This window comes from Saccostrea cucullata, unplaced genomic scaffold (assembly GCF_032062105.1).
Source record: "Saccostrea cucullata isolate Sc308-1 unplaced genomic scaffold, CSIRO_AGI_Scuc_v1 ctg3890, whole genome shotgun sequence".
Lineage (NCBI taxonomy): Eukaryota > Metazoa > Mollusca > Bivalvia > Ostreida > Ostreidae > Saccostrea > Saccostrea cuccullata.
Window position 1 is genome coordinate 423 of NW_026932342.1, and position 13,666 is coordinate 14,088.

Genomic DNA, 13,666 nt, shown 5'->3' on the forward strand with positions numbered 1-13,666 from the left:
TCTTCAAGGTCAAAGGTCAGAAGATCTCATGCAGTTGGGCCCATGTCTTTATGACTTGTCGTTAAGAAGTTTTTAGTTCTTCGTAAACATCATAACCTTGCAGGGGGAGTAACTACTTAAAATGTTTAGGAAATCTTTCGCACTAATGGAATGAGAAGTGTTCTAAATTAGTCGCAGACATTGTTGAAGGTTTTGTACCTCTACGGTTTATGGTTTCGGAGGAGTAGCGATAACAAGGGTTTACACTGAAAGGGGCACTAACTTTCAGAGGTTTCAATTTTAGGGGACACGCATGGAATCTCTAAAATGGTTTTAAGAGTACATACTAAAGTTGCAAAGATGTTTAGAATATGGTTAAGAACAAAAAAGCTATAAAAAATGCGTAATTTTACATATTTTGAATGACCTTGACCTTCGACCTTGACCTCCATTTTAAGGTCAAAGGTCAATGAATCTTTTGCAGTTGGTCCCATGTCTCTACGCCTTGTCGTTTTAGAAAAATTCTTGATATTTGTAAACATTGCAAACATTCAGGGGCAATAATTCATTATAGGAGTTTACGAATCCTTTCGCAATGTTTGATTGGAGAGTCTACTAAGTCAGTCGTAAACATTAATAAAGGTTTGGAATCTCTGCGGTTTATGGTTTCGGAGAAGTAGCGATAACAAAAATTTCTTGCGAAAGGGGCAATAACTTCGAAAGGGGTCAAGGCTCATTTACGCAGGGTGAACTGCAATAATCTTTTACAGAGTACATTCTTATGGACTATAAATCTTTTCGATATATCTTCAAACAAAAAAACATGCGGCGGAAAAATAATAAATGAGAAGAATAATAATAAACAGAACAATTTCAATAGGTCTTTCCACAGAAAGGTGGAAAGACCTAATAATAATAAACATAAGCATTTCAAGAGGTCTTTCCACAGAAAGGTGGAAAGACCTAATTAGTAATTGACATCTTAAATCATTTCAACAATAATCCTGTCTAAAAGGAATACATCAAATATGCATGTATGTGTAAAAGACTAATTAATACTACTGTAACATGTTATCATTTATAAATTTGCCAACAAAATTAAGTTTCCTTATCTTCTGTATGCTATATACTTTTAACAAAAATAATTGAAAAATATGCATTTTTATTGTGCCTGGTTTTACTCTAAATACACGAAAACCCAGGAGCTTCCGGGGGCTTCGCCCCCTGGGCCCCCACCAGGGCTTCGCCCTAGACCCACTGGGGGCCTTAAGGCGGCCCCAGACCCCTTGCCTCAACAAAGTTATCCACGCCCCCCCCCCAACCACAAATCCTGTATCCGCCCCTGGATAAGACACCATACTGACTTGCTTTTGCATGCTCTTCTAGGGTCAAATGCAGCCTTTTCAAAGGTTTAATTTTTTTTCTGAGTTTTTCATTAGTACAAACAAAAAGAACAGAAGCTCAAAGAAATAAAAGGATTTTATTCCTCCAAAAGAAGCATGGGCACTATTTTTTCGTTTTTATTTTCTATGAAATAATTAATTTCCAGCTAACGTAATAACGTTTAGTAGTTAAAAAATTAAAATGCTTTAGTAACACAATTACATGTATATACATATTTTCAAACATGGTAAACAAGTTCTGAAAAAGTGATGAATTATTTAAAATATTCCTTTGTGGCGATTTAGTAATTTTGTCTAGTGTACTAAAATAGGCCCATCGTCTGTAGTCTTTCAAGGACTTTCTAGTGTATATTTCCTCAGATGATTCTCTGCATTTCTTTGAAATTCCTGTAAAATAATAAATTTTGTTTGATAAATAATTAAAGCCTGGGATATTAAGATTTAAAGGAGCCTATATGAATAATAATTACCTCGTCTATAAGCGTTTGGTTTACACTGACAACGATCCACACGAAGAGAGGTTTGTATTTGACGAGTATTAATTCATATTGCAGACTGGAAACGCCGTCAAATTTCCTGGAGTGTCTAGTTTTTGTAAGGGTTCTATATCTGGTTGCAAATTTTGAAATATTTTTATTTGATAAGTTTTTTTTTTTTTTTTAGAGAGAACAAGTTTTTTTTTTACCATTAAAAAAGGTACAGACTCACAAATGATTTTATAAATTAACATTTATATATGTGAATTATGAAAAATTAGAATAAAAAAAAAATATAAGCAACCAAGGAAAAAATATTGGCTAGCACAAAACATACCGAGATACAAACTTCTTGTCTTTTTTGTGTGCTAAAGTCGTGACGAGTCCGTCTTGATAATCTGTTCTATCAAACCATAAATTACTCTCCATAAATCTGAAGAAAAAAAAATACGAACAATTTTTCGAACACGATTCCATTATTACAATTTAGTGAGATTTCACACTTGAGTTTACTCCGTAGGTGAAACTTCGGGGATCAGCTCTGTTGCTACGGAGCTACTCGCTTTCACAGGGGATTTGATTGGAACAAATCAAGATTCTTCTAGACAGTTTTGAATTTCTTAAATTTTAAAACTTTTATGTAACAAAGAGAAACAGGATTCCGTCTATAAATAGCTTATTACGGATTCTGTCGATAAATAGCTTTTTACCGATTCTGACTATAAATAGCTTTTTACCTATCAAAGAAAGCTATTACCTATCAAACAGATTGTCATCTTCGCCTCCCCAGACGAAGAACATGTTGGAGTATCCATTCAGTGTCATCATCTGTTGGTCATTTATTGCTATTACTCCCCCGAGCAGTCCTCTGTATGGTAAGCTGTGTATTTAGGGTGCTTGATTTTATAAGCAATGTTTGATTAAAAAACGCATTGATATATTGCAAAGGTTCTATTACTCTTTTAAAACAATGATACTAAAATTAATGTTAAAAGCGAGCGCAGCGAGCGTCGCGAAGCGACGCTCGTAACTGCGAGCTCTAACGACAACGCCTGGGCGAAGAGAAAATTCGGACTACTGAACATTCATTCCTTAGAATTTTTTGCTGCAGTAATTTTGACCCACAATGCATCACTTAGCAAAGTTGCGTTCTCGCGAGAATGACGGCAAATGTTCAACAAAAAGTTTACTCGCCTTTATTAAATGGATACATATTGAAGATAAATTGCAAACGTAACTTTTTTCATTAACTTTCAGCACTGTTCAGTTTTTTCTTGGTATTTGTAACTTACATACGACGTCATGTGACGTCAGAATCTAGACGCACCAAATGTCACGTGCGGTTTGATGAGCCCGATCTAAATTAAAACAACAGAAGAGTTGCGCTCGCTCTAACGGTCGCACCGTCAACATATTAAATTTTTTTTTAAAAATTATCATTTTAAAAAAGTTGTTTTTTTTTAAATTATGATACTCGGTTCATTAATTAAGTATGACTGATCGGTTACCTATAATTGTACCGCCGCACCCCAGAAACTAAATGATGAACAAAATCTTGACCACACTTGAACAGGTTCCGGTCATCTTCAATGATAGTATCAGCGTCATTGAAGATATAACAGTCATAATCAAATCTCTTCTTCGCCTCTACATATCCTATATTACGCATCATTCCTCGGTTAAACGCTTCATTCTCCTTCTGTGAGATACCAACTTTTTCAGAATTATAATTTAAAATTACTTTCATATGTAAAGTAAAATGAAAACCGAAAAGAGACAAAATAATTATGTTAACCATTTTATACCTGTAGTTTGAATTTGCATTCCCCACCTTAAAGCAATGTCGAATCCCTTAAGCATTTTCTCTCCGTTATACACATTGTTGTGAAACAGAGATGAAACCCTTGAGATCTGACGATGCTCTCAAAAGTACCTGTTCTATAACGTAGATTGTAAAATCTAGAAGCTGCCTTTGAAGCTTAGGGATGAGATTCAGGAGGAGACGTTTCAGATGAGCTTCACGGTTCCTATAGGGAATGATGATGGCGATTCTTGATGAAGGGTTACAATGATATGGTCGATATCTTCCCCCTCGATGATCTGGAAACATTCGTTCTAGCACTGAGAAAGTTAAGATTCGGGTGTCTATCTCTTCACGGCCTTCTGCAAAATATAAATATATGAAAGACGATAGCCAAAGCTTTAAATTTCTTTAAATGACTCAAAGATAAAGGTTTTCTTGAGCTACTTAAGAAAGGAAAGTCCTTTTTTCAGCAATTGGAAGGATAACCTCTTGTTACCAACCCCTTGGAAGCAGAATATTAAAGATGTGATAAAATGAATAGTGTCCTGTCAAGAAAGAGCAGCAGTTATTTGGGAAATTTACTTGGAAAAGCTTGCAAATCTTTAATTTTGTTGAAAGATCTTTATGCATCATTTAAACACTTACTCAGTTGTTCCCTTGTTACATTACACAGGGCAATACGATTCCTGTAGGTTCCATTTTCGCTGAATGTTGGCTCAAAATCTGAACCAAAAGTTTCCTGACCTTCAGAATACAAACCGAACAGTCCGTGATGACCAATATAGTCTCTGTAGTTTAATTCTTGGACTGATTCATCTTTTACTATGGATGAGTTGTCTAATATTCCATTACTAACCAGAAGAATCATAAATATACACAATAAAACAAGATTTATCTTTCGTAAAACAAGTTTTCTTCTCGTGGTCCTCGGTAACATCACTGATTATATTAGGCTATGTTGAACTCATTGCACAGGCTGTCATTAATTTGTTGTTTACACACGTTTTGTATAAGTTGGACCTTTAAATTAGTGATATACTTTGATCAGGAATCTTTACCATTATATCGGTCATTTTAATGATAGAAATCTTTTAACTTATTGTTTATTTCTTTTAATTCATTCAGTGTTAACACTTGGTGCAGATTCGCATTTTAAACTGCAGAATTTGATCTAAGTCCTAAACAATCTATCACATATTATAACATTTTTAAAATTCATTTCGAATATCAAGTAGCAATAACTCCTCTTCCTGATGCACAAATTACATGTCCCTTTCTTACCTTTCTGATAAAATGAACAAATTCCATTAAAATTTACGTTGAGAATTTTCTCCAGATTTTAAAAGTCTGTCAAATATTTGATAATCAATTTTAGATTCTTAGTTTTCTCTTTGAGATTTGTGTCTAAAATAAATCCAATGAAGTATAATTGGACCAGTATTCCAATAAATAATCAACCTTTATATTTTTGTCTGAATTTTAGTAATATATAATATCTGGAAGTATAAATTTGAATAATTTTTTTTTGCTCTGAATCCAATAAAAGCTCAACATTACAAAAAAAACTTGCAAAACCCCTATGGTTATGATTGTTCGATACAATGACCTTGTCTGCAAATACAATTTAACATTGAGTCAAATGCTGACTGACTTTTTTCATACTAATTGTTAGTCCATTATTTATACACTGAATTAACGACGGATTTTTCCGTTATTTCTCGATCATGACAAAGAGCACATGGTGGGTGTGACCGGTCGACAGGGGAAACTCACTCCTCCATGGCACCTGATCCCACCTCTGATGGTATGGAGGTCCTTGTTTGCTCTGCTCCTATTTTGAATTGTTTTATGGACATTAATATTGAATACTGTTCGTTATCTCCGTATCCTTCATTCAGAAGATCTCTGAGCTTGATTCTTGTTCGTTATTTCTACATTTCATTGCATTAGTATACAGACGATAATAAAAACTTTCCAAGCAGTAACCCATGTCAACGCAAACTACTAGTAATCCCAAATGTGTCAGACGTGATGATTCTCTCTTACTGACTAGTCATTAGTGATAAAGTTAAGTTTCAGTATGCAGAAACGTATATCTAAACAAAAAAAAAATTCTACTTGAACTTGTTGAATAAACAAAAGCTTATAAGTTCAAGATTGACAAATAATCATGATCATGTGCAATTTATTAATACGAGTTCTACAAATATGAAACAACAATTTGAGATTGTACAACAAACTAAAACCTTGATCATTTACATGTCTATACAACCATATCAGTGCATTTTATTAAACTTCAAGTTTTTTTTAAAAAAAAATTTGGAAATTCATTGTTATTAAGATAAACTAAAATTTCAAACCTGTACAAAAAAATCTCTTCGCGCTTAAAATTGTTTTTGGCTAAATATGCTCGAACAAGAATGGATTTCTGCACGAATAGTAAGAAATTTATCATTTGGTTTCAAGTTCTGAAACACGTTCCTTTATTTCCTTCATATCTTGGCTACTCTTGTCCATTTGTTGTTGAATATTTTCAAGAGTTGTATTTGTAGTTTTCATTGCATTTTTTAACTCTTTCACCGATTCTCCATTAGTTTGGAGATCAGAACGGATTTCGTCGAATTGCGAGGTGAAATTTTGTGTCAGTATTTCTGTCATGTTGGTCATCATATTCTGAATAGTATCAAGTCCCACCATATTTGAAACGTTCTCCTCTCCATCGCTTTCTTCCGACTGAAATTTAGACAGACTTTCCTCACCGAGTTTCAAGCTTTGTAAAACCTCTTCAATGGGCGTCATTATACAAGATCCATGTGATGTAACTGCTACACCCAAACCGATGCATTTCAGTCTTGGAGGATTTTCTTTTGTGATCATGAAAATAAATGCCCCAGAATCACCTTTCTCAAAGAATGGCGAATTTTTAGTATTCTCATCTATCATTGGAAATACTTCATATTGTTTGAATAATTTAAATTTGAATGCGTCATCTGAATTAGTAGAATATCTTAAAACAATGTTTGTTTCTTTCGTAATCATAGCATGCGCATTTTCCATGCGTAGAAAACCAACCGTCAAGCCACTCTTTGCTCCAAACTTTATCACGCAATCTTTCATATTGGAAGTCGTAATAAAACCTATCTCTCCATTGGAAAAATTAGGGATTTGTGCATCTGTAAATCCTGAAAATTACAATATACATAGAAAATGAAACAACACAAAGAAAATAATTATAAATCAACTGCTACTAAATGTGTTAGTTTCAAAAAGGAACTTACCAGCTTGTTCTAATTGCTTTAATTGCATCCTGCCTTGATTAGGGAATTTTCCATTTTCTGGACACCTCGTCGTAATTTTGACAATAGCTGCATCAACACTCACTTTATTTGGATCATTATGGTCAATAACTCCCCGCAGAACAGTTCCAATCGGTTCATCCCGTGATTCGTTTTTTGAAGTATCAAAGACGTAATGCTCTTGTCTTCGAAAGTAATGAGAGTGATTTCCACGTTCCAAGATTTCCACGGGACACAAAACATGGGCACAGGTGATAAAACCTTTTGAATTTGTATCGATATCAACAAATCCACCTAAAGTTCCATATTGCATAGATTTATCGGAATATATTTTGTCACCGATTTGCAATGGTTTAGCGTTATTTGCAAAACTACAAAATCCTTCACGAACATCTACAGGATGTCCGCCAATTTCTGATGGAAATTTGGATTCCCCATCGGGAATAACTCCCTTTATCATGCAGTAAATTACAATACAAGGAGTATATTCCACTTCCTGGAGAGCCGTTCCATATTTTTTGGATCGCACACTTGAAGTACTTATAAGGGTAATATTACTATGAGATTTCAAAAGATTAGTTATTTCTCCATCTTTTATATCTAAAATCTTTGAGTGACTTTTTAACTCGTGTGTCAGCAAACTTTTTGCTTCCGTGCTTACTTCTCTGTGACTTCTAACAATCAAGGAGAGTCCAAGAAATGTTGTAGGTAAATCAACTCGCTCTTCTGATTTGTGTATCACTACAAGAGTATCTTCTGCCTTTTTATTCCCTAAACAACTTTTACCAATCCATATAGAATTAATTTTGCATTTGTTTCCATGACTGCGAACAAATGTTTTTATGACTATGTTTCTCATAATCTCCCTTTTTCCGTTTCCCCCGTATTGAACAGCTTTATGGAAGGCCGTCTTCAACCAATTTAGTCCCTCTGAACCTAATACGTGAACACCTCCTAATATATATTTTTCATTTTCCGCTTTAAGTTTCTCTTCTATTAAACTGTGTCCAAATGTGTTAATTTTTGCCTGGGATCCAAAGAACTCACATATGATATTGTGTGATGTCAATTCTTTGTATTCGTTCATTTCTGAGAACAAAACGTTAAATGATTTAAATCTTTCTTTATCAAATTTTAATTGTGTATCTAGAGCTAAATCTAATCTACAAATGGAGCACCTAGAAATTGGTTTGTTTTGAATACAGAACAAAGGATTGCTGGGATTCAGGACTAAATACTTTGATAAAGTCTCTTCAGAGTGAGCTCTTTTCAAATGTCTTCTGAAACATCGAAATTCTGGCTTATATTTTATTGAAGATTCAAATCTATTTATGCACAATTCTATGTCTGAGGATCCATGGCGATTTTCGTCCAGAGCTATTTCCATTCGAATAGGGCGTATGTTACTTACTCGTTTAAATATTATCTCAGGGATATTGAAAAACAAGAACGAAATAAGGGGTGTATTTTTATTTGTTCTACTAAAACTAAAGAATTCTTTTTGTAGAGTCTCGCTCATATTTTGTACAGAAAGGGAAAACCTGTTGCCTATAAGTTCGAGAAAGATTTCATCTTCCCAAATATCAAATTTCCATAGGGATTGAAATAGTTCAGATGACGGATTAACTTTCAGCTCCCAAAGAATTCGTGATATGATACATTTTATTATGTCTCTGGAGATATATTTTTTGCGCTCAACATTTGCGGATATTTCCAATAAATGTCTTAAGGAACACATTTCAATGAATTTCCATGGATTCTTTTCAAATAGAACACTGCAAATTGCATCGTGAATACACTTACTTACATAAAAGTAGCCACGATACCGACTCTCGTACGACAAGTATACGCCCTCGAAAGCCTGTGCTAGTTCATACATTAAATTTGCTTGTGTCCTCATACATTTTGTGCCAAGCAGTATTGATAGATTTTCAAGGAATTTTTCGTCAGGAAGGCCCCTTTGAAAAGATCTGATATTCAAAACACCGTTCATTGCAATAAAGGAAAGCACCATGAAAGGCATCTGTTCCATGTTTCTAAAATGTTTTTTGTAAATTTTCAATTTCGTATTAAAGCATTCTTGCTGTGTTTCAATTGGCTGGGAGTTATCAGAGCAGGACATCTTAAAATAGGAATTCTGAACCGCAGATGTATCTTCTGTTTCTGTCCTTTGTAATTTGTCAGAAAATTTCAATGATAGCTCGTTTGATAAATGTATTTTTGAAAAATCAATAATTTCATTTTCAGGCAACCATTCTGCATCACGTATTTTGTTTCTCAAGTAATTAAGGACCTCTTTTTGCATCACTACTATAATCTTGTTGGAGTCATTGCGGCCTCTAATGAAGGAAAGCCTTTGAAGCATTTCTTTTGCATCATTCGACGTTGAAATTTGGTCAAATGTACCATCAACCAGTATTGCTAAATTGTTTTGTGGACCGATTTTAAATAAATCCTCTAGAGTATATACAACCCATGGTGTTTGTGACAGTTGCTTCACACAATGATATGCCACGTTTGATTGTCCGTCGCCAGGGTTTCCTGTGAGAAGGATCATGTCAGTTTTCTTCAGCTTTTCAATGGCCATATGAAAGTACATGTACTCTGTTTTTATGAATCTTTTTTTTGTCTCTTTGTTAATCTTTGCTTCTGAAAAAACTGGAGCCAGAAAAGAAAGAAAAAACTCTTAATAAATTCAATTCATGTTTAAAAATTACAAAAATCAATTGACTTAATGGTTTTTAAAAATACAGGAGATGTAAAAGTCCCATATCGGTGAAACCGGGGGGTGGGATGGGGGTTATGTTTCCTCTGAGTATGTCCTTTTGTCTGTCCCTCTGTCTGTCAGTATGTCCCACTTTGTTTTCTGCAATATTTTTCTAAACGCTTGCAGATATTACAATTCTGTACCCAATGATGCTTTCACATAAGTTTAAGCTTTTCTGGCCCAGTAGTTCTTGAGAAGAAGATTTTTAAACATTTTTCCTATACTAGTATATTTCAATGTAAAAATTGGATTCCCTATTTTGGTCCCGCACTACCCCAGGGGGTCAAGATTTAACAATTGAGAAACTACACTACCCCTGGATGCTTTCACGTAAAATTTAGCTTTTCTGGCACACTGGTTTTTGAGAACAAAGATTTTTAACATTTTCCCTATATATTTCAATGTAAAACTTGGATTCCTCAATTGAGTTAAATAAAAAAATACCACAGGCTGCACTGCTTTCTAAAGTTACTAATTGTCCTGCTGTTACCCATCCACAGATAGTTTCCCCAGGGGTTATGATTTAAAAAGCTTGAATGTAAGCTACCCGATAATGATTCCATATAAATATGACTCATCTTGGCTTAAAATTTGATGTTCTTTGAAAGATTTGATCAACCATCGTGGCCCTTCACTTCCTCCAGATTTTTGTGAAAACTTCGTAAGGACAACAATAATGACAGACAACCGTCAATTTCGATAAGAAAAATCCCACTTGAGCCTTCAATTAAATTTTTTTTTTCAAAATACACGACTAGACAAAGAAACTGATTACCTATGTGACTCTCTGTACCAGCCTCTTCAAGAAATGCACTGTCGTTATGGCTATCCAACGTTGCATTACTTTCGCTCTAAAATGATATGATGGTTGTATTTCATATTTATTCTAACTTCTCAATTCTTGTTTATACCCTGTAGAGAAATTAGATAACAAATCTCGGCCGTGTAGCATTAGCAGCTAAAATGAATAGTTTGAAAGTATCAGTAATAACAAAAGAAAACTCACACACAGACACACACAAAAACGCGGAACCCCCTAAGACCTATAAATCAATCAATCATAAGACTAGTCTTTTTCGACGTTTATAGCATCTATAGTTGATGTACTGCAGGTGAAACGATTGATAGATTGATTGATCGTGTGTTGTTTAATGCCCCTCTTGAGAATTATTCACTAGTATGGATACGCCATCCACTTGCCGTTGGAAAGCTGCAAATTTTGTCCTATGCTCGGCATGCAGGGCCATTGAACTGAGTGAATTTTTTTTCGTGTCAGCAGCTACTGCGACACAGGACCTCGGTTTATCTGAAGGACCAGTCTCCACGTCCCACAGTGGGTTTCCAACCAGTGATGTAAAGATTAACTCCTTACATCGGGACTCTACAGCAGACGCTCTATCCACAGCGCCATGCGGAGAAACGAGGAGAAAAAAATGACCACAGGACCATAATTTCTGCGAAAAGTGGGTCATTTTTTACTTTGAATTATATTATATTAACCAAGGGTCAAGGTAGAAAATGACCCCCAATCAATATTTTACGGGGGTTACTTTTCGTCGTTACACTAGTAGAGACATGCTTCATATAAAGTTCTACTTCAAAGAAGTGTTAAAGAGATTCTTACCTTATCACCTATACTCAAAAGATCACTGTCGCCAAATTCATCGTTTACCTATAAGAAACATAAGTGTCTATAAATATTTTCTTCAAATAAGACTCCAAGTCTATAAGGAAATGAATGATTTATGTACCAAAGCCATTTTTATTTGGATTCTTTTCAGTCGTCAACTTTTCTTGCTTATGCACCACCTGCATTCGGGGTTTATATCTCTCAGATGATTCGATACGCAAGAGCATGCTCTAAGTGTGAACAGTTTTTAAAAAGAAGTAAGTTATTGACAAACAAGCTGCTGAAACCAGAAACAAGAATCAGTATCGGCAGATTCCTTTAAAGTCATCATTTTATATTAAGTTCTATGGTCGATACAATGACCTTGTCAAATACAGTTTATCATGAAGTCAAATGCTGATGACTGACGTTTTTCATAATAATTGTTAGACCATGGTAGTCGGACCAACACCTTCTTCTTCAAATGGAGAAGAAGGTGAACTTTAGAGATTGAGTATTCCCCGTCATTCACGATCGTGACAAGGAGAACACGGCATGTGATGCTCACTTCTCTATGGCTCCTGATCCCACCTCTGATGTCTTGGAGGGCAGTGTTTGCTCTGCTCCTATTTTGCATTGTTATACCCCCCGCTTGAAAAGTGGGAGGGTATATAGTAATCGGTATGTCCGTCCGTCCGTCGGTCTGGGTACCCATCTCTTATTCGCAACTCCTATCATATACCACTAAAGGAAATTTAATGAAACTTTCACAGAATCTTTATTACAAGTTGCCATTGTGCACCTCCTATTTTACTTTTTGATCTGACATATATTTTGGATTTTCCAAAGCAAAACATGGTTACTGCCATTATATTCATATGGGAGGCGGGGGTATTATTTAGTGAGCTCATTGCTCACAGTACCTCTAGTTTAATGTTGTTTTCTTTATCTCCATATATTTAATGATTTTAAACAGTGCGTATCGGTATCGAACACTTTTTTTTGACATATCAAATTCATTAGAGACTCTATTCAAATTCTAACAATTTATCAATTTTCTGAACAGAAATAAAAGTAAGAAAAAATAATCATCATTTATTTATGTTTTTTTAGGGATGGGGTATATTTTAGTTTAATTCATGAACTGTTCATAACAACAGAACTAAGAAAATGATCTGTACATTTTTCTTTGTGTATTTATATAGCATAAATTGTAAATAACACTGAAAAATGTTATATAAATATGCATTTATAATGAATTATGTTTCCCGTGTTTTTCATATTTTGTATACTTACAAACGCTGAATCTGTTTGAATTCCCTTATAAGCTAATTGCCGTCTTCGTATCTAAAAATTTAAACCCATGACACATGTCATAAATACACCTTGTATGCATGATCATAATTTTCATTACTGCAAACATAATATAGCATTTGCGTGAAAAAAAAAAGTTAAACAACATGCAAACATGCAAAACACAAGAAGGGTGATTGACAGATTTAAAAAATTGGGGGGGGGGGGAGGACGAACTCCCCTCACCCACCACACCCCCTATACAACTCACCTGAATAGCAATAAATACGTCATACATGTACGATATTTGTTCGACAAATTAAGTACAAGGTTTGTACGATGCAAGAACGAAATACTAGTAATGCGATATAAGTACGAACTGGGTCGACTATAAAATATATATAAAACGAATAAGAGAGCTGTGAGAAGATTTTTTTATACCCCCCCCCCCTGGCTTGAAAAGTGGGAGGGTATACTATAATCGATATGTCAGTCCGTCCGTACGTCTGTCTGTCTGTACGTCCGTCCATCTGTCTGTTACGCTTTAGGGTACCCATCTCTTAACCGCAACTCCTCTTATACCACTGCGTGAAATTTAATGAAACTTTCACGGAATCTTCATTACATATTGCCATTGTGACCTCCTATTTTAGATTTTGATCCGACACATACTTTGGGTTTCCCGGCCATAGCAAACATGGACTTTGTCATCAGTTATAACCATATGGGAGGCGGGGGTATCATTAAGTGAGCTCATTGCTCACAGTACCTCTAGTTTTTCAATTTTTCGAAAAAAATTAGTATAAATTATATTTTCTGTTACAACGGGACAAGGCAAAAATAAACGTTATTCCCGAAGAAAATGGGCGGTCCATGTATGAATACCTTCAAAATATAGATATTTCTGTTACAATATTATTGGTGAGAAAAAAAAAACCTTTTCATGATGACGTTACATGACCATACTAGAAATATAAGAATCTGAAGAGAAAAGTTATGACCCCCCCACCCCGAAAAAAATTCTTTTGACTTACCATTT

The 13,666-nt window shown here is 34.8% G+C and overlaps 2 protein-coding genes across 2 annotated transcripts; both read right to left on the reverse strand.

Annotated features, from left to right (window-relative positions):
• Nucleotides 1–1,661: 1,661 nt before the first annotated feature.
• LOC134234914 (beta-1,4-galactosyltransferase 1-like) lies at nucleotides 1,662–4,041 on the reverse strand. Its single transcript, XM_062716962.1, has 6 exons — nucleotides 3,792–4,041; nucleotides 3,367–3,557; nucleotides 2,616–2,738; nucleotides 2,196–2,291; nucleotides 1,853–1,991; nucleotides 1,662–1,769 (listed from the first exon to the last, which is right to left on the reverse strand). Exons 1-6 carry the CDS (start codon nucleotides 3,966–3,968, stop codon nucleotides 1,713–1,715), a joined length of 783 nt encoding a protein of 260 aa, XP_062572946.1. The 5' UTR covers nucleotides 3,969–4,041; the 3' UTR covers nucleotides 1,662–1,712.
• A 1,959-nt stretch (nucleotides 4,042–6,000) lies between these two features.
• Nucleotides 6,001–10,562, reverse strand: LOC134234912 (uncharacterized). Its single transcript, XM_062716960.1, has 3 exons — nucleotides 10,501–10,562; nucleotides 6,941–9,616; nucleotides 6,001–6,844 (listed from the first exon to the last, which is right to left on the reverse strand). The coding sequence occupies exons 2-3, from the start codon at nucleotides 9,555–9,557 to the stop codon at nucleotides 6,114–6,116; spliced, it is 3,348 nt and encodes a 1,115-aa protein (XP_062572944.1). The 5' UTR covers nucleotides 9,558–9,616; nucleotides 10,501–10,562; the 3' UTR covers nucleotides 6,001–6,113.
• Between the last annotated feature and the right edge of the window lie 3,104 nt (nucleotides 10,563–13,666).